A 22,780-nucleotide genomic window follows, 5' to 3' on the forward strand; every position below is an offset into this window, starting at 1 on the left:
CTATGGATGAACCCATTGAAGGAATTTGGAAAAATATAGAACTCTACCCTTCACATTCTAGTCCTTCAGATGTAGTACAGTTCAAGAATGCCTCATACTGGAGGCATTGGAGATGTCTCCAGGTGGTATAGCACTGGACTCCCATGGACAAGTTTATTAGTCAGCACTGGAGAAAAAAAGTGAAAGAGAATCAAAACATCAGAACTTGGGATCTGCCAAGTTAGAAGTGATATTGGTTAATTATTTTCAGATTGCTGTAGAAAATAATTGTGCTGTAGTAATATTTACCCTGAAAGACAAGACTAAGAGGTGGTTTTAAAGCAGATGATTTATACAAAGACTAGAAGATATTTTTGCTTCACTAGCCATGAAAGGAAATGTCAAAACATTTTCACTTATTTTTTTGGGCATTTAATAGATATTTTCATTGCTAATAAAGAAGGTTATAGTTACAGAGAAAATCTGAAACTATTTGACTTTACACAGATGTATGCCCAGAGAGAATAAGTCACCTGCTCCAAATCCCCTCACTTGCTGTCATTTTCTAGTTCAAGAGTCAGGCTACCAGTAAAGTATATATAGTCCTGAGTAGTATAGCTTAACTGATGATATGTTTTCTTTCATTAATATTTTCTAGAGAAACAGATCTAAAGAAGTCAATTTGTGGATTTTGTATATGGGATCCTAGTGATCTAGACCTTGAATAGGAATGAATATCAATGCTGGCTAAAAGAAAATAGTGGGTCTAGGGCTTAAGCCTAATTTCACGTGTCACTTTTCTAGGGATTCCACAGTGAAGACCTCCAAGATGAGTACCTTAAGAAACCGAAATTTATCTTACAGTTTTGACAGTTAATAGTCCACTATCAAGGTGTCAGCAGAGGGTGTTCCTTCTGTCATGTGGCCATCTTGTTTCCACAGTCTTCTTACAACAGAAGTCTGACTGCCATGAAGCCACAGAGAGTCTCTAGGAGCCTTCCATTGCCTTCTCTCTGTGCATATCTGTCTAAATTTCACTTTCTTAACAGGACATTGGTCATGTTGGTTTGGGGTCCATTGATCTTTGTATTGACCTCACATTCTAAGGTGCTTAGCCGTCAATATATTAATCTGGTGCAAAGAGGGAATGGATAGAATTCAACCTGTAGCAAACCATTTCTCTTTTGAGCTTTAGCTAGAGTATACTGCACTTCCCAAGTAAATACAGAATTCCTAAGGTTTTATTTTTTAAATGAGATTTATTAAGAATATGATGAAAGAGACAGGCCATCTCCCCAAGAAAATACACATGACAATCAAATTTACCACTGTTCCAGAAAAATTATGATCTATGCAAAGAATGTCACATCAACAAATCAGTTTACAATATAACTTGAGAGATAATAATCATTGTGTATGTAACTTTCAGTAATGTGTTATGGAGATAAGCTACAAGCAATGCATTAAAAACTAGTTGCACTAGAATTGCCTGTTGGAGGGTCACTTTGCTAAATATAAGTCAGTTTCTTCATTTTCTTGGGATTTTAGTGTGGAGAGAATTGGAATAGGTTCTCACAGAACATCCCAGGCTGCCCTCAAAATGGTGATACCCCTGCGTCAGCTGGAATTATGGGTATGAGCCACCATGTCTCTCTTATTCTAATGATATTGTGTCTATCCTGCTATGACGTTACAGAAAATGCAGCCATTGAGCAGCTCTTACAAATTTCTCTTTGCTCTTCAAGCTTAGTTAGCACGCCTGTATTTATACACACACTAGCAGTGTATACACTGTTTCTGTTTAGCACACGATTTTGTGGAGCCATCTAAGGATATGTAGCATCTTAGAGCATCACAGCATCTTAGTGAAAATAATTTAGGATGTGTTTGTTTTGCAGTTCCTATGAAAAAATAAATCCAGCTACCTAGGTCATACATAATTCCGGAGGTCCTTTATTAGAAACTGTGAGCTACAAACAGTAGAGATAAATGAGAAATGGTTAGTCCCCTTTACCCTTGCTGCCAGATTATAATGAAATCAAGTTCTGGCACATACACAGGCATCTATTAGCAAACAACGATGAAACAGTAGCACAGTCTGCTCTATAAGCTTTGGCACTGTGGCAAAATCATGTACCTAAAACAAAGGCGACACTATTGTTGCTGTAATTCATTTGACTTGGAAGACATTTCTGGGTTCCAGGTTAAGCCTTCCCGGGGGAGAAAGATCTGCAGATTCATGTTCACAGAAATGGTTCTAAATTATTTAGCTAATCCTGTGTCTAGAACACCTACTTATGTATTCCATGAAAATCCAGTTCTGCTCTTCATTGTACTAAGCAAAATATCTGATGCTGACCAGAGATGGTCAGTTAAAGCAGACCATCTGGTATGGGGACTGCTGGGGAAAACGTAGATATCCAGGAGAGGGAGGGAAGTGAGTAGGTGGGAAATAAGAGTGAGTATGGGGGTAGTGGTGGTTGTGATCTCAATGCATTGGATACATATGTGGAGTTGATCAAATTTTAACGCTAGGTGTTTATCATATTCCCAGTTAGGAAAACCAATGTCCACTCATCCTACATATAAACATGTACCCATTTATATCGTATCACCTGTGCGTACATGTGCTAAAGACTGCAGGATACTGCCGTAGTTTACATTGCTGTGTTGTGATGCTGTCCTCCTGCTCTCTTGTAGTTGAGTAGTTTTTAGATGATAGCAGTTATAGTTTCTTTTTCTCAGTTTTTTTTTCTAATAAATGGGTGGATAAATACATGACTTCCCAACTATGTACCTTTCTCTCATTCCTTTAAATCTCTTATAGAGACTTTTAAAATTATTTGTTCATTGAATAAAATTTGGAAAATAGAGAAAAGCAAATAAAAGTGAGAAACCACAATTATTACAGTTTACTTTACTTTAGAAGTAAACTTATCTGTTTCTTTTCCATTATAATACAAACTTCCTGAATGTTCTTTTATCACCTAATAATGTAAGGTAGATATTTCCTCAGTCATTAACTATTTAGCAATGTGGTTTTTAATAGATACATAAGATACCATTATGTGGACAGATCATAATTTATTGAAATAACTTTCTGTTGCTGGACATTTAGAATATCTCCAGTTAACTATTAAAGATGCTGCCAGGCTTCATAAATTCAGTGCCTTTCTGCTTCTTGTCTGCCAATTACTTCTCTTGTTGCTGGCCATATTAAAATACATTTTATACATATAAAATAAATAAGAAAATAAAATATGAAGTCTCCTTTCCTTTTTCAGTTCTTTAATGAAAGTTTTTTTCGGAGCTGTAATATTGTCCCTAATATAAACCTTATAATTTAATCAGAAATGCCTAAAAAAATTAGTTGGGATTTTTAGTACTCTAATTAATATACTTGTATGTTTTTAATGATTTTAGGAGTATATATCCTGGGAAAATATGGACAGAAAAAAATTAGAGAAATACAAGAAAGAGAAGCTGCAGAATACATTGCCCAAGCTCGGCGACAGTATCATTTTGAAAGTAACCAGAGGACTTGCAACATGACAGGTAAGCAGAGATATAGATGTATTTATGTGGAAAAGTGCTTGTTGGTTTGTATTAGTGCACATATTTTCAGACCTCAAGTTATGGGAAAGACAAGAAAAGATGCTAAATTCTTTTAATTCTATTAACAGAGACATAAAATTTCAATGTGAATTTTTAAAAACAGTATAAATACTCATTTATTCATTCAGCAGACATTCTTGGTGCCTACCCGTGAGGAAGTAGGCAGTAAAGGAAAATCCCTGAGCTCTAAGGTGTACGTTCCGGTGAGAAGATGATAAGCACAGCAAATAAATAACCCTGGGTAGTGGTGGATCTGTAAGGGGAGAACACTCTGAGGAGTGGACACCTGTCCTGCCTCTGACCAGATGTTGTGTGTAGAGAGGCCGCACAGTACAGTAGAGAGAGCAGATGCCTGAGATGAGAACATGGAATGGATGAGGAATGGATGGGTGCGAGGAAACAGAGCTCCAGAGCTAAGCCAGACCCGCATGGCCTCAAAGGCCACAGCAAGGAGTCAGAAGTCTGTTACCTTTGCAGCAGGACACTGCAGGATGTGGGCATTACATAATGGCGTCTGCTCAGTCACTTAATTAATGGTAATAATGTAACTACCAGAGCTAGAAACCTACTGGGAAAATGGCATAATAAAAGCAGCCTGCTCATATTTGGAGAGAGCAAGAGCATTACACCAGCTAGAAAACTACCAGTTGAAAACTAGATAATCAGTTATATGTCAAGCCTGTTCTTTTCGCTGTTTAAAGCTCATTTTTTTTCTGTAACATTTTCTTCAAGAATAACTAATTTAGAAAGAATTTACCAAGCAAGCTAAGTGCTTCTTGTTCAGCTTACATGTAGGACTTTTCTCTAGATTTAAAAGGACTTTATTGCTAGCTCACTTGCCTCATTTCATAGATAGAGATGCTAAGATAAAAAAGAAGAGATAGTTCACAGCCATATGTGAGTTTTATATTTGAAGTAATCCTATCTAACCATATGCTTCCATTCTGTGAAACCCTAGTCTTGTCTGTAATGACAGCTCTCATGTGCACAGCCAGGATGACAGAGCCTCTAGGGAGGGGCTGAGCTGACCTAATTTCAGATTTGTATTATCTGTGTTCTGTGAGCTAAGCTAAACATCAGCTCTTTCTATATAAAACCCCAATCATAAACTTACTTCAGAAATGGTTTGTGAGGGACCGGGTATGTATCGCAGTTGGTGAAAGTGCCCCCGTAGCATGCATGAAGCTCTGAATTAAATCCATATCCTAGCACTGAGGATCCTGAGGCAGGAGGATTGTTTCAAGTTTGAGGACAGCCTCCTCTACATAGCAAGTTCTAGAGCAGTCAACACCATATAGCATGTCCCTGCTTTAAAAAGAAAGATGAGGCGATCACAAGCTGATGGACATAAAGTGCTTGGCACATGGGTGCTCAGCAAATGATGACCTCACAGATCTCACTGAACTAGCTGCTACTGCTAAGGACATTTCCGTGAATTTTTAGAGAATATTAATAGTCTGAGATTATTATGCAATTTTTCATAAAATGGTAAAAGGTCACTCTTGGGATCTCAAAATATATCTCAGCTTGACAGGATCCTGAGTCAGATTGGGCCTCACGTGGGATGTGTGAGCAATTTCTTGGGGAAATGCCTATGAAGAATAATAGCAAGGTGGTTAAGGAAGATCTCTGACACTTGTGGAAGGGAGGAGTTGTAGGTAAGAAGAGCCCCAAGCTAGGCATGGTGGTGCACACTTTCATGCATAGAGAGACAAGTGAGCTAGCAATCCCAATATTATAAAATCCCAGGGGACAGAGGCAGACAGTTCTTTATGGGTTCAAGGGCAGCGTGGTCTTTTTAGCCATGTTCCAGGACAGCTATAGTGAGACCAAGTCTAAAAAATTAAAAACTTGAGATTACTTGCCTCAGCTTTAAGGAAACTCTGTAAGTTAACAGGCGCCTACAAGCCCCGATTCCCTGGTAGGAGTCCCCACCCAAGTACTTATTGCCTAGGAGCAATTCAAACCTAGTAATGAATCTGTAGGTTAATTCTGCTGCTCTTATACGATGTAGCTGACACATGCCCATGGCCGTCACAACCCTCAGCAGACTACAGGCAATTAAAATAGCATATCATGATCACTAGAAGGTAAAATATACATTCCCTGGAAAACATGACAAACTAACTTCTGGTATTTATCTACAAGGAGGCTACAAATAATGTGATTAAATTTTTATCATAGAAATCTTTGGTGATATCCAGAGGTGCTAAGGACATTAGTTTGCATACATGAGAGGTCTTTGCCTTGAGTGTTGTAAAAGCTGCTGTGCTCTGTCCGTTTTCTTTATTGTGTTTGTGAGTTTAAATTTACACGACATAATGCTTGCTTATGTTCATCGCTGACATCACTAATAAAGTTTCAGACTATAAAATACTCTTGTTTTATTTGGACTGTGATAGACATTTTTTTCTGTATAATGAATCAATCTTACAGATACACAATGATCCAGAATATTGAATAAAGATTGGGAATTCTAATGACTTGTAATGAACAAACAGTACACTATGACTTCTAAAAATACTTATTAGTTGACTACAGTAATTGGGCTATAGTAATGAGTTATGTAGTTTGGATAAAGAACTGACCTCTACTGACTCCTGCATACACATGATACACAGATATACAATCAGGCACATGCAAATACATATGAGATAAATTACTTTTTAAAAAATTTTGTTGAAAGCAGATGACTGAAGATACAGAAACTTACTCAGTTTTCTTACAGGTGGCTAGAGGAGAATAGAATTATCAAGAGATAATTTAATAATGAAATATGTAATAGCATATATATATTTAAATATATAAAATATATATAAATATATAAGTAGATATATAAAATAATAAATAATAATCAGAGACTCTTCAAACTAGATTGTCATATCCCATAATCTTTAAAGTAGTTCCCCCACGCGCCATTCTAAATGTGGGATTAGGGCTTTGTTCTTTCTTTGTAAGGTAACATATTTTCCCTTAGCCATCAGGAAGAATTGGTTCCAAGAGGATGTGCAACTGTTACATTAAGTAGCCTAGTATTTTCAATAACCTAAACTCGTCCTTCCATATACTTGGAATCATTTTTAAAGATTTTGATTATGTAATAAAATATAACTGGTAGTTATTTTTTTAGAGAATAATAAGAAAAAAGTAGGTTCATGTTTAGTACAAACACAGTTTTTGAATATTTTGATCTGCAGTTGTTTGAATCTATAGGTGCAAAGTCTACCGATACACGGGGGGGTGGGTAACCATTTAGAGTAGACTTATGTACCACCTACACAGAGCCAGGATACTCAGATTCCGAGCCACTTCTTTAGCTAACTGTCTCAACAACGTAAGAAGATATAAATGTGCAGGCTGAGGACATTTACCAAAACTATAGAGTATGCAAGATTAAAGTACAATATTGAGCATTATAGAGCCTGAAATTCCCTATATAAGAATGGATTTTCTTGTCTCATCAAAAAAGAAAAAATGTATTTCCAACTTTTGCCTTCTAAAAGGCGGTATTTGTAATCTTTTGATTGTTTTTTTAATCATTCCTTGTCTCATGCTAAAAGCTCCTTAGTTTCTTTTTTTTAATTTTTTAAATTTATTTATTTATTTATTAAAAGTTTCCACCTCCTCCCTGCCTCCCTTTTCCCTTTCCACCTCCCCCTCCTTCTCTAGTCCTAAGAGCAGTCAGGGTTCCCTGCCCCGTGGGAAATCCAAGGTCCTCCCCCCTCCATCCAGGTCTATAAAGGTGAGCATCCAAACACACCAGGCTCCCACAAAGTCAGTCCATGCAGTAGAATCAAAACCCAGTGTCATTGCCCTTGGCTTCTCAGTCAGCCTTCATTGTCAGCCACATTCAGAGTGTCCAGTTTGATCACATGCTCCATCAGTCCCAGTCCAGCTGGCCTTGGTGAGCTCCCATTAGATCAGTCCCACTGTCTCAGTGGGTGGACGCACCCCTCATGGTCCTGACTTCCGTGCTCATGTTCTCCCTCCTGCTCCTCATTTGGACCTAAAGTCCAGTGCTCCAATGTGGGTCTCTGTCTCTATCTCCATCCATCACCAGATGAAGGTTCTATGGTGATATGCAAGATATTCATCAGTGTGGCTATGGGACAAGGCCAGTCCAGGCACCCTCTCCTCTGCTGCCCAAGGAACAATCTGGGGACCTCTCCTTGATTTCTGTGTGTACATTTCTTATGCTACATGTAGAGGCACAGTAGACTTGTGACTTTGTGTATACTCTCCCCCATAGAGTTCTGTATCTCCTTTTGTCTTCATATTATTCCTGGCACTGATAGATAATACTACAGCCATTAGCAAAACTTAAATTGAAATTCGGGAGCACTCAGTGGGTAGATGAATGCACCATTACATATATTATAATAAATGTAGTCTTGTTGTATTTAACAAATAATATTTTTCTAGAATTAGAAATCTGAAACAAAAGATATGAATATAAAAACCTTGGCTTTGATCACTTTTATTATACCAGAAATAAACTTAACATTGAGAATTTTGGAGTATAGAAAAGAAGGAAAAGGAGCTATCCATAGACATCATCCACACATCCCCACTGTTCCCTTCCTGTCTTCGGCATGTTCTTGATTACATCGCTCTGATTATGATAAAGTGTTGTTGTGGTAATGCAAATAAATGCCTGCTTTCTTAGTTTTACATAATTAATTGGAATTCTTTAACTTGGATGGTTCCTCCCAACTCCTGTTAGTTGCCATTATACAGCTTAAAACATACGAATATCTCAATGAGTGTGTTCGTGTCATCTGTGAGTGTCTTTATTTTCTGTTTGCGTTACAGTGCTGTCCATGCTGCCAACTCTGAGAGAGGCCTTGATGCAGCAGCTCAATTCTGAGAGTCTAACAGCTTTGCTGAAAAACAGGTAAAAGCAAGTTATGTTCTTTGCCTTATTAGAATGCAGTCAAAGTTTACAGAATGAACTAAATACTTTTAATAAGTGATTGTTTCCTTACTTTTTAGTTAAAACTTGCATAGGCTCAGTTTAAAAAAAAATAAATGTTTATATCACTTAATTAATATTTCCTTTTATTTTAGCTCTGCCTCATTATACTAATCATGTGAGCAATAGTATGTATTGTTTTATATGAATATTTTATATAATTTTTACATTATTCAGCAGTTTACTTATTGAGTGTTTATAGAATATAGTCCTGCACAAGAAATGTAAACCTAATAAAATTATGGTCAATATCGTGCTTCTCATAGTGTTAGGAATATAGTAGACTATTTTACATAAGGCACATAGTAACTGACAAATTATATACGATTATATACAATTATAAGTAACTGACAAATTGATATACAAATATAACATGAATGTGTAATGCTGACAAATTACTATGGCAGTAGAAAGCATTGCTCATATTTATAACCTAGTATGTGGCCACACACACAGGCATTAGAAGTTATTAGTTTGAGGAGACTTCTGGAAAACAAGTGACTGCTTCTTTTGATGAGCAATATATGGGCAGTAATGATTTCACTAAGCAAATTTTGTGACTGAAGGAGAGGAGGAGAGAGAGAGAGAGACAGAGGATGGAGAAAGAGAAGAGGAGCTAGACACAGGTGAGGCCCACACCCAGCAGCCTGTATGTGTTAAGTACATGCTGACCAACGAGTTACACTCCAAACAGAGTAAGTCTTAGTAACGAGGTTAATCTGAACATCTGCTTGGCTGTACTGAGCCTCCACGTAGTCGTGGGAAGAAGTGCTGTCCAGAGGCTGTGGCAGCCCTGGTGCTAGGTGCCTTCCACACATGCATGCTCTCATGCAGTTTTCACAATGCGTTTGTGGGGCAGATGTTATCATCTGTGCTTTGCAAACAGAAACTTAATACTCGGACAGGTTGAACAACAAACTTGACCAATTTGTTTTCTTGTTTCTTTTATTGTACTGGTGAGTGGACCTATAGCCTCACCCACATAAGGCAAACACTTTGTCGCTGAACTACAGTCCCAACTTTCTTTGAAATTGGTATCCAGAGAGTACATGCCAAAATAACAATGAACTTATGCTAAAACTTTGTATCTGATTAAAATATAATACCAGTGCCAGATGATTGTCATTCTCAGAAGTAGACTGAATTTAATCTCTGCTTTATAGGTATAAAATGTGACTTACAAAATAATCTGTATAATTATACGGGAAGGTGTATATGGACAAATTAATCTCAAATAAATAGCTAGTCACTACTTGCATGGGCATAGTAAAGGACAAAACTAGATTTTAATTGTCATAACTTTTAATCTTATTTAGGAAGCAAAGACAAATTAAGTGAATAGGACTTTTATTTTTTTAAAAAATAGATGGATAGATAACAGTTATAATAAACGTGGTGGTATTCCTCCCCCTTGGCAAGCTTGTTTCCCATAAAGCCCTCCATTCTAAATGCCCATATTTATGACATTCTAAATGCTTAGAAGGGCTCTCACTGATTGAGATAGGGCCTCGGTGTACAGCTCAGTGGTAGAGCCTGTGATTAGCATTCTTAAGGCCCTCAACTCAATCTCTAATACCAAGAAGCAGACGAATAAAAACATAATAAAATACTTCTAAGTTTAAGGTTGAATTGATAGCCAAAAGGGGAAAATGGGTTAAATATAGTACAATTCAAAAATGTTAATTACATGGTAAAAACAGACACTAAAGGAGAATGTAGGAGTTTAGAAAAAGGTTGGCTTTGCAAAACAATATGAAAACTTGACTCAATACACAAGAAAAAGTTTAAAAGGTACTAATGAAACCTACAATTTAATGAGTTTATTTTAGAGTCCAGTTATCTCTGAATTCATATAAACCTGCCAAGCTAGTTGGTCTTCTTTTTAGACTAGTTTGTTCATAATTGATAAGGGATGAACAAATGATCTGATAGCTTTGTTTCGACAGGTGCATGGTAGCAATAAAGAACCGCCAATGGCAGAGACTTGCATGCCCTTATCACAAGCAGCAGCATGCTTTAGCACACATTGGCCAAAGTTTTAGGTAGATATTTTAGTAACACTGAAAAGTCAAGTTGTTTTTAACTTGGACTAGATGTCTACTTGAAGAGTCCCTTTGAACAGAAACTACTTAGAAAGTACATTCCCTGCCCTATGCGATTTGAAATCAGAATTTCTTAAAAAGATATTTATGAGTGTGTGTGTGTGTGTGTGTGTGTGTGTGTGTGTGTGTGTGTGCGTGCGCGCGCACATTTTTGTTTTGTTGTTTTGTAATCCTGGGGTCTGAACCAGGACCACGTTTGTGGTAGGCAAGGGTTCTTTCTACTACTGAGCTTAAAACTACAGATACAGTCTTCGGGTGACTGCCAATACACAGGCACTACCTGGGTTGCTCACTCTGTTCTCACCCACCAAATTCCCCCAATGAAATATGGTTTAGCATGTATGACTTCAGTCCCCACACTCTTAATCTGTCATTTTACAGATTGCTGCTACTAAGTCCATCCTGTCTTGTTATATTGGCTCAGCTTCAATTGTAATTCTAACTCTGAATTTTTAAGGTTTATTATTTGTGCAGACATGCACATACACACACATGTGAATACTGGTGCTTGTGGAGCCTGGAGACATCTGATGCCCCTGGAGTTACAGGCAGTTGTGAGCCACCCAGTGATGAGGGTGCCGAGAACCAAACTTCAGTCCTCAAGAACAGTAGTATTTTTTTCCGATCCTCTGAGCCATCTCTCCACCCCATAGCTCAGTTTCTTATTGAAACACAAATTTATGTCCAGTTATAATAAGGATAATTGGCCTGTGTTTTATATCTTTGTATTCTAGTAAATAATATTTATTATATTTTGTAAAAATATTTTTGATAAATTGAAAATAGTAAAAATCCCAGTCCTTTGAAACAGGTGCCTTGGAAAACACTGCATTGTATCTATATAGCACAGGCACACACTCTAGTGCTACACCGCATCTAAATACTCTATTATTTTTATTGCTTTGTACTTATTTATTTTGTGTGTTGAAGGATAATTTTCAGGAGTTGGCTCTCTCCTTTTACTGTGTTAGTACTGAAAACAAATTCAAGATCATCAAACTTGGGAGCGGGTACCTAATACCCACTGAACAATTTTGCTGGCCCATAAATATGTTTTTAAACAAATATGCCTTTGTGCTACTATGGACTAATCTCCTGGATATGTTGCTATCTTATTTTTAAGAAAATAAAGTATGTAGTATGTCTGCATTTATTTTAAAAACAATTTGAAATGTGTTGAATAATACATACATGCTTATATAAAGCATTACAGTAGAAGAAAGCATATCTAAATAACCTTTGAATAGGAGAGAAACATGATACTCAACATACAAGTTTGTATCAATTTGACTTTATAACCCTGTGTTTTCTGTAATTATAACTATTTTTAATTTTTGAGTGATATCAAATATTTATAGTAAAATAAATAACCTGAATGTTTTCTAGTTGGTGGTATAACCACAAAGACAGAAACTGTATTAGGTGTCTTTAAATCAGAAATTTAATTAAATGTCCTTAGTGGGATAAATACTCCTGTTACCTAGAACTTAATTACTCTAACCCCTTTTGAATATTGAAACACTATTTTAAGACCTCTATTCTTGAACTGAGGGTTGAAACAGATTAATAACTATATTGTTTTCACTGATTTCTAGTGTGGGCCAAAACAAATGCATATATAAGATGAATAAAATTAAGCTAACATCTTATAAAGTTGACTTTGACTTAAACTACAAGCTTGTGACATAATTTATCTTTAAATATGTGTGTGTAAATAATATATGTTGGCAGAGGTTTCTGTCCTGCCTAGTGCCATGGTCATTTAGTCCCAAAGAAACACACAGAGGTCTAAATTAATCATCAACTGGTTGTCCTGTTAGCTCAAGCTTCTTATTAACTCTTAAATCTTAAATTAGCCCAGTATTCTTGTCTATATTAGCCACGTGGCTTGGAATTTTTTTATCAGTGAGGCAGTCTCATCTTGCTTCCTTTGTGTCAGGCTTCCTCTGTGTCAACTTCAGACTAACACTTTCCTCTTCCCAGAATTCTCCTGTTCTGGTTGCCCTGCCTATACTTCTTGCCTGGCTACTGGCCAATCAGCGTTTTATTAAAATGCAAGTAACAGATCTTTACAGGATACAAGACCATTGTCCCACAGAACTCCCCCCATCTTTTTCAAAACAGTAAACAAATGCCCCTAACGTGGACAACTGAATCCTCTTAAAACCTGAGACATTTTGGGAAGGAATTCTAAACACAAAAAGAACAGAGTTAAGCATGGCTTCTTGGTAGCAGCATTTTCTCAGGTGGACTCTATTTACTAGAGGCAAATGCATCTCATTTAAGAGAGGCATCGCTTTAGCTGCAAAAACCTTGCAGCCCTTTTAAGAGGCTCTACCACAAACCACTTAAAAAGTGTGTATGAATAGCCAACAGCAGGTATTTTGGTGGCGTCAGGGACCTTGAAACTCCATAAGAGTTGTGGCAATAAGCATGGCTCCAGCCAGTACTTCTGCCATGAGGCTAGACTCTCAGAAAGCTAAGGAATGTGGTGGCTCTAGCCGGTAAAGCCACGGCTTTAATTTTAGCCATATCGCTTAGTAAATTAAAGACTCATGTGGACAAAAAAAGAGAAATATACAGTAAAGATAGATTCAAACAAAAAAGCCTCTGAATGGTTTAGAGTGTGTTTGAAAATATATGTAGACTTGGGAGAGAAAAGAAAAAGGATAAAGTTGATAGATAGATAGATAGATAGATAGATAGATAGATAGATAGATAGATAGATAGATAGATAGAAAGAAAGAAACTGGGTGTGGTGGCATACACCTTTAATCCCAGCACTTGGGAGGTAGAAGCAGGCAGATCTTTGTGAGTTCAAGGACAACCTGATCTACAGAGTGAGTGCCAGGACAGCCAAAGATACACAGAGAAACCTAGTCTCAAAAAAACAAATATTAGGGCTGGAGAAATGGCTCAGAGGTTAAGAGCACTGCCTGCTCTTCCAAAGGTCCTGAGTTCAATTCCCAGCAACCACATGGTGGCTCACAACCATCTGTAATGAGGTCTGGTGCCCTCTTCTGGCCTGCAGGCATACACACAGACAGAATATTGTATACATAATAAGTAAATAAATAAAAATATTTTAAAAAAACAAATATTAAAATTAAAAATAGGGGCTGGAGAGATGACTCAGTGGTTAAGAGCATTGCCTGCTCTTCCAAAGGCCCTGAGTTCAATTCCCAGCAACCACATGGTGACTCACAACCATCTGTAATGAGATCTGATGCCCTCTTCTGGCCTGCAGACATACACACAAACAGAATGTTGTATACACAATAAATAAATAAATAAATATAAAAAATAAAAATAAAAGAAATAGAGTTTCAAATAAAGCCACGTAAATATGAAAAATACAGAAAGTCTGGATACTATATATTATTGTGTTATCTTTAAATTGTTTGATGGCTGAGGAAGGAGCAAAAGCAAAAGACATTTGATTATAAATGTTGTTGGATTAATCCAACATATATATATTGAGAATGCCTTGGCTTCAAAATTTAAGTCAAAAGGTATATTACTTTGAAGAAGAGGTTTTGCTTTTGTTGTCACAGGAAATGAGAGGCTGTGGATTCCTTCTGGGCTAAGAAAAATCAGATTTGGTCAAGGAAGATCCCCTGAGAAATCTCCAATAGGAGCAGATGGCCCAAATGTCTGAGTTCTACATTCAGAACAGCCTCAAGACTGCTGGCTGAGATGATCAAAAAATTTTTTAGGTTCCTGTAAAATTATCAGTGCCCCCAATCAGCAGAAAGTAGCCTGGAAAACTATGCCTGTATTCCCCCCAAAAAATGAATTATGGATGTTTTTCCTTGTTTGGAATGTTGATTGCAAGTTGTTATTGATAATGGTTAGAAAGAAAGCTAAACAATGAGATTGGATTCAGAGTTCTTGTTTTGAATTTTTAAAAAGGGGAGGGAAGAAGTGCTGTGGAACAATGGTCTTGTACCCTGTAAAGATTTGTTACTTGTATTTTAATAAAACACTGACTGGCCAGTAGCCAGGCAGGAGATATAGGCAGGACGACCAGAACAGGAGAATTCTGGGAAGAGAAATGGCTCATTCTGCAGTTGTTACACAGACACAGAGGAAGCAAAATGAGAATGCCTCGCTGATAAAAGGTGCCAAGCCATGTGACTAACACAGACAAGAATAATGGGTTAATGTATGATATAAAAGTTAGTTAATAAGAAAGCCTGAACTATTAGGCCAATCAGTTTATGATTAATATAGACTTCTGTGTGTTTCTTTGGGACTGTGTGGGACAGAAACCTCTGTCAACAAATATATACATATCTAACAGCTTATCCATCAGTTTTCACTTATAATAAAATTCCTACAAAGGGGTTGTTTGGTTTGTAATTTTTAAAGTTCCAGTCCAGATTAGGCAGATCTGCTGCATTGAATCTCTGATGGCAGTTGTGGGCCAGGAAGCTGCCACCTAATGACTAAAAACACAAGAATAATACTAGATGTGCCAGGGTCTCCATATCCCCTGGTAGGCCTGTCTTTAAAGGCCTAGAACTTCCCTGTAACCTCCAACTCTTAAAGGTTTTTCTACTTCCCAGTTATGTAGCCTGACTGCCAAGCCTTTCATATACAATAGTTGGAGATGAAAGTAAGCCAAGCCATAGCACCAGATGAGCACACTGAAAATGTTGAGAAATATACCTGACCCAGGAGTCATGTAGTTTCTAACATTTCCCACCATGACGAACCAGGACTCTTAAAGAAATGCATAGTTTCAGATCAGCAGCAAGCTTAGAACAGGATCAACTCAGAACCTCTTTCCTTTTTAAAAAGTAAAGAGTAGTGGGCTTGTGCCAAAAGTTTTAAAAGCCAGCTAAGTAGCCCTCCTGTGGTGATTTCAACAGCAAGAGGGAAAATAACTTCAGTTTGTTGCACATCAAATATGCCTGTCAATTCATGTGCTTAAAATGAAGCTGCAAAGCAACAAAACAGTGGTACTTACCTTTGAATGATCACAGAATCTACTTGATTATGTGTAACATAAGCAGAGGGAAGAAACTCCCTTGTTTTCTTTACTGTTTTGGTATTTCCATGCATGTGCTCAAAGATTAAAAGGATTAGAAGAATGTACACTGGTAAAAGTGATTGTTAGCATAAAAGAATGCTTAAAAGAATTGCACTTTTGCTATCTTATGGGCTTTGTTTCTTCAGTATTTGTGTGTTGTTTTAATTTTTAAAGGGAATATAACTGTGTAGTTCAAAGTTATATTTGCTTATACTGATTATTATTTTCTGATTTTTTTCTTTAGGCCTTCAAACAAACTAGAAATATGGGAAGACCTAAAGATAATAAGTAAGCCTGCATATTTTTTGTAATAGCACATCCTTAAGATATTTATAACAGGAACTTTTTTTTCTGGTTTTTTTTTTGAGACAGGGTTTTTTTATAGCTTTGGATCCTGTCCTGGAGCTAGCTCTTGTAGACCAGGCTATCCTCAAACTCACAGAGATCTGCCTGCCTCTGCCTCCCAAGTGCTGGGATTAAAGGTGTGCACCACCACCACTCAGCAACAGGAACTTTTTATGCCATAGTGCGTACATGACTCTTCTTTTCCTACCTCATCGAATAGTCAAGTTTAAATATAAATCTTCATAAGGCAGAGAAATTAAAGTCTGTTTTTAGACTATACTAATTCTGTGATGGTGATATTAGTGTGCTTATGTTAGGTATTATATTTTTAACGTTGTATTTAAAAAAATTATCTAACCCAAGTAGTGCCAACTTTACTTTGCTATTATATGAAAAATTTCATTGGTGATAAAAATTTGAATCAAAGAACATTCCTAGAATCTTGTATCAAAACTTCATACCAGCAAGCTCTCCTGATTCTTCATTTCAGCTAATATATCTACTGATTGATGATACCACAGTCTTCACCTCTTGGAAGACAAATTCAACCTCTTGAGTTCCTGTATTTCCTTTCAACTTTTGCCCTTCCTCCCATGCCCTGGGAGCAGCTATTTCTACATTTTCTTTCTACATTTCTTCACTCCTGCTCACTCTTTGATACCGCACCCTAATTTCTGCTCTTGCTTCTACTCAAGCAGTCCTCATAGGCATCAGAAGTAATCTCTGATGCCCTAATCCACTGGGGCTATGGACTCACCACACTTCTTGGCACGGTGGACACCTGTGCTCCCTTCTCTGTCCTGAACATTGTGTTGTGCTGCTTGGGGGCAAAGTCTTCCTGTTTCCCTGTCCTCTCTGCTCCTCCAGTTCTCTGCTGGGCCTCTTTTCCTTTACCTGACACTGAGAGCAGGAGTCTTCCGTGCTCCGCCCTCCTTTAACTCTAAGCCTGCTCTGGAGTCTGGGTTCTGAAGACACAGCTTAGTCAGGTCTGACTTTGCCTTGCTCCAACCCTGTGCCCATGCTCGAGATAGGTACAGGGCCTGTGAACACTAGGAACCATAGACCACCAGAGTCACATACCCAAATTTCTTTGCTTTCCTTTCCCAGCTTCTAACCTGCAATTCCTTTTACTAATAAGCATTTTTTGAACAGTACTTCGATTGAGAAATCATACCTAGGCAAGCATAATGACACCAGCCTGAAATCGTAGCAATTAGGAGGCTGAGACAAGAGGACCCTGAGTTCAAGGCCAACCAGGGCTACTTAGTAAGGTCCTGCTTAAAAAAAAAAAAAGGCTGGGGAGGAGAGTAGGGAGAGGATATAATTATTCTAAACAGGTTTAAAGAGATAAAGTTTTTTTAAATTGATCTAGTTTTATACTTGGTCCATTTACAAATGTACTTGCTAAAGTCAGCTTATTAAAAGTAGTCATAGGGTTAGGTCATGGTTTTATATTTTTGTTGGTGTTTTAGTAACAACATCAAAAGATTTCTTTCCTCTCTGAAGGTTTCACAAGAAGTATTGTAGCTGTATATAGCACATGTATGCTGGTCGTTCTTTTGCGAGTCCAGTTAAACATAATTGGTGGATATATTTACCTGGATAATGCAACAGTTGGCAAAAATGGCACTGTAAGTTTACCAGACTTGCCTTTTCTATTTCCTGACTGATTGTTGTCTTGGGAGAGCAGACTTTTTGGCACATTAAAGACTCTTTTCCTTTAAAAGCTTAGCTCGTTTAACTCTAATTCTGTTCCATGCAGACGGTTCTTGCTCCCCCAGATGTACAGCAGCAGTATTTGTCAAGTATTCAACACCTCCTCGGAGACGGTAAGATCGCAGTGGGCAGTGTGTGTGTTTGTACACTGTGTGTGTGTTTGTTGCGAGCGGTGTTAAGGGAACACGGCTCTGCTTTCCCTCCAATAGGCCTGACGGAGCTGGTCAGTGTCATCAAGCAGGCTGTGCAGAGGGTTTTAGGAAGGTAAGCTGCTTCTCCTTTGACTCTTCTGACTTCCCGGCTCCGGTGAGTGAACTGAGAGGGAGAGCTGGTTGTGGTGGCACAGTTCTGTCTTCCCGTCCTCAGGAGGCTGAGGCAGGGGGACTCCAGGCTCAAGGCTTTGCTGGCAGGTAGAGTTGAGGGCTGGCTGGCCTAGACAACTTAATGGCCTCTGTCTTCAAACTTAAACACAAGAAAAAAAAGTGGGGGCCGGGTGTGCTTATCTAGAGCATTTGCTTTGCATGCATGCTTGAGGTCTCGCATTCGTTTCTCAGTAGTGCAGAGTAAAGGGGGGCAGAAGATAGAACTGTCCTAGTGAATTGGGTGACTGGCCAGTTAGTGAAATCCTTTGTAATCAGATACAGGCACCAACCCTCTGTATTTGTTACAGATCTGCCTTAGCAGTGTCAGCCTCTTCATTCTGAAGAATATGGTTCAGATTTTATTGTTTATTGATTGATTTCCAAATGGATTACAGTGAGTCACTAGAGTAAGAAAAAATATTTAAAAATCTGCATACCTCCACCTTAAGCTAATAATAATGTCTGTAATTACGACAGGACTTTCCTTGTGAGATCTGTGCAAAGGCTCACTGTGGCTGTGTACTGACGGCCTCACCTGGAGGCTGGCTACCCAGTCCTTCCCAGTTCAGCAGTTCCGACTAAATGAAGCAGGGTTTCAGATGCCAGCTTATTAAGAAAGGAGCACTGTGAGGGAAGCTGTGTCCTTTTTCTTTCACTTACTCTCCTTTCTCTCTTCTAGTGTTTCTCTTAAACATTCCTTGTCCCTTTTGGACTTGGAGCAAAAACTAAAAGAAATCAGGATTCTTGTGGAGCAGCATAAGTCTCCTTCTTGGACTGATAAAGATGTATCCAGGTCCTCACTGTGCCAATACATGATGCCAGATGAAGAAACGCCATTAGCAGCTCAGGTACTTAATTCATAGCCATTTCTATATTTCCTGACTCTTACTCCATATTTTATAAATCTGTTACTTTCTCTTGAAATATAGATTTCTAAGTCTTGTATTTCAGCAATTTAAATAAAGCCTTAGTCATTAGAAAAACTATAAATCTAATTTATCATAGCACTTATAATATCAAATTTTTATCACATCATAGTTAGGTTTCAAGCACTGTGATGTATGCTATGAATCAGGAAAATACAAGTTCATTACACTTGGGAACTGAAGAGACAAGTCAGTATGGCTAGCGAGTTTGTATAGGAGCAAACAGAACCCGGAGGAAGATCATACTGGAGACAAGATCACGACAAGCTTTGTGTGTCTAGATAGAAAGACTCTGCTTCAGTTTACAGAATTAAATGTTAATGAAACGAGGGCTACATTCAAGTTTGCTTAAATTCGTAGCCTGTTTTTTTAATTGTTGTGACAGGTGTGTATCTCTCTGTCTCTGTCTCTCTCTCTCTCTCTCTCTCACACACACACACAGAGCTATGTAACAAAGGAAAAAAGAGGTCTTGAATTTCAATGAGAACAAGGCAGGAGGGTACATGGGAGGAATTAAAAGGAGAAAAAGGGGGAAATATTGAAATTATAATCTAAAAATGTAAGAAAATAAGAGACCAGAGAGATAGCTTCACAGTGAAGAGAACTGACCTATCTTGTAAAAGATCTGAACATGGGTGGATAGCATACAAGCACTTGGAACTTCAGCTCCAGATCTGTCTTCCTTTTCTGTTCTCCTCAGGCACCTGCACATACATGCACATGAGCATGGCAGACAGACAGACAGACAGACACACACACACACACACACACACAAAATTTAAAATAAAATATTTATTTAAAAAATTGAACAGTTACTGTGGGACAGCAGACTGAAGGAATCTCTGAGCTCTCAAGCAAGAAGCAAACAAGGCCTGTTATAACACCAGCTCTGGTGTTACTATACCCTAGTGTGTGCTGGCAGATGTTATAGATACTTAGTAAGAAAGTACAAATCCCAAAGGTTTCTGGTTATACATTCAGCTTGTATAACTTATTTTTAAGTTAGTTTTCATTGTTTAAGAGTTTTCCCCTAGGGACTCTAATGGTTATCTTTTTGGGTGCTGAGAGGCTCTAGATTCAAAATTAGGCAAGGAAGGGAGGGAGGGAGAAAATGAGAGAAAAGTAATCTAGAAGGGAATCTTAGCCAGGCGGTGGTGGTACACGTCTTTAATCCCAGCACTCGGGAGGCAGAGGCAGGCAGATCTCTCTGAGTTCTAGGCCAGCCTGGTCTACAAGAGCTAGTTCCAGGACAGGCTCTAGCGCTACAGAGAAACCCTGTCTCGAAAAACCAAAATAAAAAAAAAAAAAAGAAAGGGAATCTTATGAGTTGAAAGATTAAATTGAACAAAGAGGAAAGGTGAGACAGAATTAATGAAAATGCCAGCCATGGTGGTACAATCAGGAGGCTGAGGCAGGAGGATCACTTGTTTTAAGATATCCAAGTTCCAGGCCAGGTTGTGCAACATAGGAAGACCTGATCTTAAACAGAAGAGAGAGTTTAATGAAAAAAAAATCAAAATATCATCAAATTGTTATAAAATAGAATCTCATTGAAATGCAACAAAAGCCTTTTAGCAGTCTACATTCATAAAACAATTTCCAAATTTTAGAACTTAACAGTGGCACAAAGTAAAAATGATGTGAAGGAATGAAAGGAATGAATGAAGAGAGGAATGATGACCCAAGTCATACTGAATTGAATTAAAACATGAAACTGTAGATAAAAGGGACACACAATAGTTTGAATAGAAGGAAAGATGGGGGAGAAAAACCTCACGCATCCTAGTAGAATTTCTCAATAGGTTAAGAAAAGAAAGAGCTTTTGTTTGGTGTGGGTTGGCCTGTGTTCCATCTGTGTGGTGTAGGTGTATGAGGCATCCATGTACAAGCATGTGTAGGCAGTGTAGATGTCTTCCTTTGTCACTGTGTACCTTACTGCCCTCACTGAACATGGAGCTTGACATTTTGGCTAGGGTAGCTGGCCAGCAAATTCTGAGATCCACTTATGCCTGTTCCTTACTGCCAGGGATATGCACTGGGGATTCACACCCAGGCCTGCAGGGCAAGGACTCTTACCCATTAAGCCAGTACCCCAGCCCTATTAGTCATTTTTTTTAAGATTTATTTATTATGTATACAGTATTCTGCCTGCATGCATTCCTGCCAGAAGAGGGCACCAGATCTCAATTCATGAATGTGAGCCATTGCCTGGTTGCTGGAAATTGAACTCAGGATCTCTAGAAGAAGAGTCAGTGCTCTTAACCTCTGAGCCATCTCTCCAGTCTGCCCTATTAGTCTTACTATTATTTTTCTTTATCTATAGATGCTAGAAACATCCAAAACAAACCAAATAAATAAATAAAGCCTTACAAAGTATACCTCAATTTATGTTTTAAATACTACTTTCATGTTTGCATAAACCTTGCTAATTTTTTTTTTAATTTGGCAGTTTTGGTTGTTGATAAAGTAGAGACATCCAGATTTCCCAAACCCTTGAATTTTTAATGTGATTACTTCATTCATGATTTGATAGTATTTGAAACACTGATATCTAGAACTCTTATTTTACAGGCCTATGGGCTTTCTCCAAGAGATATCACCACTATTAAACTTCTCAATGAGACAAGAGACATGTTGGAAAGGTATGTAGAGTACATAGAAATGCATTTGTACTTTCGGTGCAACTAAGACCATTTTCTAATGTTCCTGATCAAATATTCAATAAATATTGCGAAAATTAAAATTTTAATCTATTCCCCTCCAATCCAGGTGGGATTGCCTGTCTAAACTGGAAGGAAGTTTACATGTGGCTTACATTTTCATGCAAGCTTGTATTGTACTTGGTTTCTATCCACCATGCCTTCTTCCTGCTCCTCTGTCACCAGTTTCCCCAACCAATAGCTTCATTTGTTCCCCTAGACAGCCTTGCTTCTTCTGTTGTGTATTATGTAAATATACAATTTATGTGTCTACATAAAATATAGGACCCACAAATGAAGAAAATGATGTACATGTCTTTCTAAAACATGATTATCTACAGGTGCATCTTTTTCCTCCAAACATTACAATGTGTTTTACATTTTCTGTATTCATTCCTCTGTTGATGAATGCCGAGGTTTGGTTGCATAACTGAGCCATCTTAAATGATGCTGCAGTAAACACCAGTGTTCAATAGTACCTCTGATGTGTTGACTTGAACCCGACTGGATAGAAACTCAGGAATGGCCTTCATAGCTGAAACACGGGCTGGGTCTGCTTTAGTGTTTGAGGACCTCCATACTGATGTCTGTAGTGGATGGATTCATTTGTGTTCTTGCCAGCTGATATTTTTTTAAGATAACATTGTACAAAATACATATTAATATGAAAAAATATGTGACAGTTGGCAAATAGTCTCATCATGTCAGGCTAAACAATACAACTGTTTGTTACACTGAGTTTGAAGAACTGAGTGGTAAATTTAGACAGTTTTTCATGCGATGAAAACCAGATTGTAACTGGAAATGTTACTGATTCTGAAAGGTAACCACATAGTTATTGAGTTTGTTTTCTTTGTCCACTGGGAATCTAAAAAGAAATATTTCTTATTTTATCTAGTCCAGATTTTAGTACAGTTTTGAATACCTGTTTAAACAGAGGGTTCAGTCGACTTCTAGACAACATGGCAGAATTTTTTCGGCCCACTGAACAGGATCTGCAACATGGTAACTCCATAAATAGGTAAGATG

The 22,780-nt window shown here is 37.9% G+C and overlaps 1 protein-coding gene across 1 annotated transcript in view; it reads left to right on the forward strand.

Moving 5' to 3' along the window:
• The window catches only part of Pex3 (peroxisomal biogenesis factor 3), a 33,653-nt gene that overhangs the window by 3,362 nt on the left and 7,511 nt on the right, over nucleotides 1–22,780 (forward strand). The window contains exons 2-10 of the mRNA XM_048425451.3: nucleotides 3,403–3,534; nucleotides 8,407–8,488; nucleotides 15,948–15,991; nucleotides 17,555–17,679; nucleotides 17,811–17,877; nucleotides 17,974–18,028; nucleotides 18,806–18,974; nucleotides 21,624–21,694; nucleotides 22,650–22,772. Coding sequence (XP_048281408.2) covers nucleotides 3,403–3,534; nucleotides 8,407–8,488; nucleotides 15,948–15,991; nucleotides 17,555–17,679; nucleotides 17,811–17,877; nucleotides 17,974–18,028; nucleotides 18,806–18,974; nucleotides 21,624–21,694; nucleotides 22,650–22,772 — 868 coding nt within the window. The remainder of the gene's footprint in view (nucleotides 1–3,402; nucleotides 3,535–8,406; nucleotides 8,489–15,947; nucleotides 15,992–17,554; nucleotides 17,680–17,810; nucleotides 17,878–17,973; nucleotides 18,029–18,805; nucleotides 18,975–21,623; nucleotides 21,695–22,649; nucleotides 22,773–22,780) is intronic.

This window comes from Myodes glareolus, chromosome 1, assembly GCF_982192425.1.
Source record: "Myodes glareolus chromosome 1, mMyoGla1.1, whole genome shotgun sequence".
Classification (NCBI taxonomy): domain Eukaryota; kingdom Metazoa; phylum Chordata; class Mammalia; order Rodentia; family Cricetidae; genus Myodes; species Myodes glareolus.